Source organism: Helobdella robusta (assembly GCF_000326865.2).
Source record: "Helobdella robusta unplaced genomic scaffold HELROscaffold_16, whole genome shotgun sequence".
Taxonomy (NCBI): Eukaryota; Metazoa; Annelida; class Clitellata; order Rhynchobdellida; family Glossiphoniidae; genus Helobdella; species Helobdella robusta.
In genome coordinates, this window is record NW_008703893.1 from 3,028,650 (window position 1) to 3,033,357 (window position 4,708).

Genomic DNA, 4,708 nt, shown 5'->3' on the forward strand with positions numbered 1-4,708 from the left:
CTTGCGTCGTTCCTACCGACAACAACATCATCGTCTTCGTCGTCAACATCAATTTCTTCTCCTTCATCAGCATCATCATGGTTACCGAGATATCACGTGATCTCTCCTTCCGGCGATTACGTCACGACCGGAAGTGACGTCACTCTGCATTGCGACCTTCTTAGCGGCTCCAGTAACAACAACAGCAACAGCAACAACTTTAATAATAATAACAACGACAACAATAATAATAATAATAATCTCGTCAGCAAAATAATCAAATCGATTGATTGGCTTCATAATGGTCAGCCTTTAACTCATAAATCATCATCTTCATCGTCATCATCTTCATCGTCATCATCTTCATCTTCATCGTCATCATCTTTATCGTCATCATCAGCAGCAGTAGCAGCAGCAGCAGCGTCAAATTTATCATCATCGTCGTCGTCGTTACATTTGAAAAATTTCAACGAATCAAACGAGGGCACGTATCAATGCAGGGTCAAGATGGCGTTTGGGGTCCTGCTGAGTTCAGAGGTCAAACTAGAGTTAGCTGGTCAGTTCTTTAGATAATGATATTGATGATAATGATGACGACGACGACGATAATGATTGGTATGACGATGTTTAAATAATTCTAAATATTCCATTTTCGCTTAAATATAAATCCAAATATGTAATTTTATTCTTTACAGTGTTGAAACAAGAACAGCCCAACAATAAAGACAACAACAACAACAACAACAATTACAATAACAACAATAATAGCAACAACAAACAATCGGTCAAAATATTAGAGGCAACTCAGGGTTCCAACTTGGTTATTAAGTGCCCAGCGGTCATCAGCAGACCACCACCTTCTTATAGTATCACCTTCAATAATGCGTCCCTTCGTCTCATTGGTCAGTTTCTTTTTCTGGTTTTTATTCATTTATTTTTATGTTATCATTTGAATATTTTATAAGTTTATTTTTCTTTTCTGAATGAAATATTTTACTACTACTACTACTACTACTACTACTATTACTACTACTACTACTACTACTACTACTACTACTACTACTACTACTACTATCATCATTATTTTAATTATTATTATTATTTTCCTTAGATCGACATGTCCTAACTAGTTTCGGATTATTTCAAATACTAAAAGTGGACTCGTCCGACGAAGGGGTGTACAGGTGTGTGGCCAGTAACAACGTTTCAAGTAGTAGCTTAACCTTAGAACCGGCCTTTCAATTAGCTATCGTTAAACAAGGTACGTAATGTTTGTATGTGCGTATGTATGTATGTATGTATGTATTGTGTGTGCGTGTGTGTGTGTGGCTGCGTGTGTGTGTGTGTGTGTGTGTGTCTGTGTATGTGTTGTGTGCGTGCATGAGTGTGTGTGTGCGTTTATAATATGGATCTCTGGGCTTACATATACCTAATAAGCCTTATACTTAACTGTAATAATAATAATAACAATAATAATAATTACAACAAAAACTGATAATGATCAATTATTTTCCGAAATTTTTCTTAGGAAAATTTTTTTTACATTTTTCTGGCTAATTATTTCTTTACTTGTCATTCCATTGTTTGACGTTTGTTGCGTTTCGTCATTTTTGCACTCATTCACACAACTTCCGTCTACTTACTAATTTATCCATCTGTCAATCATTTGATCCATCCATCCCTCTATCTATCTATCCAATCAATCGTCTACCCATGCATCCATCTATCCATCTTTTATCTATCTAGATATCTATCTAGATATCCATAGAGATATCTATCCAACCAGTAATCTAAATGAATACAGTATCGGTAACAGTATAATGCTACGACGCAACACAATGCTTACAACTACATGCATATGCATGCATACATACATCCATCAATTTTCTCATTAAAGTTGGCAGGGCACAATCAAATCACGCAAATACATGTACACCTACTTGTACGTTGTATACGCGCGTACGTACACACACGCACGCACATACGTTTACGCATACACACCCATTTTTAACCAGTTTTTACAAGTAAAAACTAGAGAAAGAGAGAGAAACAGAAAAAAAGATAGAAAGAGAGAGAAAGAGATAGTTACCACACATACATTCACACAAAAAGATGACTTTACACACACACGCGCACGCATACACACGCACAGAAATTAAACACATATGTAGGCAGGGTCTTTGTACAGGAACGGATGAATAAATATCCTGTTGAATTATTTAGCTGTATTTATTTCTAATTATTTCTTTTACAAAATAATTATTTTTTATGATTTATTGTCTATTTGTTTGTTTGCTTGTTTGTTTGTCTGTTTGTTCCGGGGTTGTATACATTCATTTCTTTGTTGTGGTTTGATTGGTTTTTCAGCAAAGGTGTATACCATCTTGTTGCTATAAATCATTTATTTGTTATTAATGATGTTAGATGTGGATTAGAACTTTTTACTATTAAATAATTATGAAGTTTTTGTGAGAGGTTTTACCTGAATGCATTCTTTTATTTCTCTTCCGTCTATTTAAGAATCTACCCATTCAACCATTTTGCCATCCATCCATTCATCCCTTCATCCATCCATCCATCCATCCATCCATCAAATCATTTGAGCTTTTTGAGGCGAGCACTTAGAATAAACTGAAACCATCAGCACAAAATTCTTTAAACAACATTCCTGATGTAACACTTTGGCAAACAGAAACACACCCATAGACACACACACATACATACACACACACACGCACGCACACACGCACACGCACACGCACAGACGAGCAGAAGTTTCAGCTAACAACATAAACATATCAATTTTTATTAGGAAGTGCTTGGAAAACGCGCACACATTTACACTTAGAAAAATGTAAAACAGGTGAACGAAAAAAAAAAAGTTAAGAGCTACATAAATAAACTAATAAACAAATATTATTCTATTATAAATAAATAAATAAATATATATAATAATAATATATTAATAATAATTATTATATTAAAACAAATTAATGATACATATACATGAAATATGCAAATTAATGAATAAAATAAAGGATACCACAAACATAGTTACATGTATACATATACATATACACACACATGCAAACATACAAATAAACATACATACACACATACATACATACAAACGTGCATAGAAACGTACATACATACACATACACACCTCATGATAAGTAGTTGAAACAATTTTGTTGGCACCATTTCAAACTACTGTGGTTTTCCGGGGATGGATGGATGGATGGATTAATGGATAGATGAATGAATAAATTAATGAACGAACGAACGAACGAATGAACGAATGAATGAATGAACAAACAAACAAACAAACAAACGAATGAATGTATCTCTTAGTAAATACTAGACAAATATAGAGATATACAAGATATATCATTAGATAGAACGATAAAAGATGGGTAACGTCATATAAAGTTTAGAAGATGGATAGTACAGAAACGAATGAAAAGATAGAGAGATGGTATGGTGATAAATGGAGTTATCGAATTGATGTTCAAATTGGGTGCAGTTTATAACATTCGTCCCAATGGAAAGCGATTAGGATATAATTCAGCAGAGGCCGAAGGAGAATGATTGATTGGACGAGAGATGGATGGATAGTCGGGTAAATAAATAATTGTTCCAGTACAATAAATGTACAACACATACATACGTACATACATAAATACATGCATGCATACATACATACATACATACATACATACATACATACATACATACATACATACATACATACATACATACATACATACATACATACATACATACATACATACATACATACATACATACATACATACATACATACATAAATACATACATACATACATAAATACATACATACATACATACATACATACATACATACATACATACATACATACATACATGCATACATACATACATACATACATACATACATACATACATACATACATGCATACATACATGCATACATACATACATACATACATACATACATACATAAGACAATACTTGTCTCATTGTCAATAAGACAATGAAACAAGTATTAATTAACAGATTGATAGATAGATAGATAGATAGATAGATAGATAGATAGATAGATAGATAGATAGATAGATAGATAGATAGATAGATAGATAGATAAATAGATAGATAGATAGATAGATAGATAGATAGATAGATAGATAGATAGATAGATAGATAGATAGATAGATAGATAGATAGATAGATAGATAGATAGATAGATAGATAGATAGATAGATAGATAGATAGATAGATAGATAGATAGATAGATAGATAGATAGATAGATAGATAGATAGATAGATAGATAGATAGATAGATAGATAGATAGATAGATAGATAGATAGATAGATAGATAGATAGATAGATAGATAGATAGATAGATAGATAGATAGATAGATAGAGAGAGAGATAGATAGAGAGATAGAGAGAGAAAGAGAGAGAGAGTGAGAAAGAGAGAGGGAGAGAGAAAAGAAAGATAACAGTTAATGATTTTGATTAGTGGAACAAACAACCAGACAGACAGACACAGAGACGGACAGAGACGGACAGTGACAGACAGACATTCTCAATTAGTGGAAACAGCTGAATTCCGTTATCGCTTGAAAGGTAAACGGTTTTACGATTGAAGGGGTAGGATGAGAGAGAGAAAGAGAGAGAAAAGAAGAGAGGAAGAGAGAGAAAGTGAAAGAAAGAGGAGGGGTA

The 4,708-nt window shown here is 33.2% G+C and overlaps 1 protein-coding gene across 1 annotated transcript in view; it reads left to right on the forward strand.

The window, feature by feature from the left end:
- Nucleotides 1-486: 486 nt before the first annotated feature.
- HELRODRAFT_169863 (hypothetical protein) overlaps nucleotides 487-4,708 on the forward strand; it is a gene marked incomplete at both ends in the record, with an annotated part of 12,415 nt that continues 8,193 nt past the window's right edge. The window contains 4 exons of the mRNA XM_009015668.1: nucleotides 487-535; nucleotides 675-881; nucleotides 1,091-1,240; nucleotides 4,526-4,612. Of these exons, the coding sequence (XP_009013916.1) occupies nucleotides 487-535; nucleotides 675-881; nucleotides 1,091-1,240; nucleotides 4,526-4,612 (493 nt within the window). The remainder of the gene's footprint in view (nucleotides 536-674; nucleotides 882-1,090; nucleotides 1,241-4,525; nucleotides 4,613-4,708) is intronic.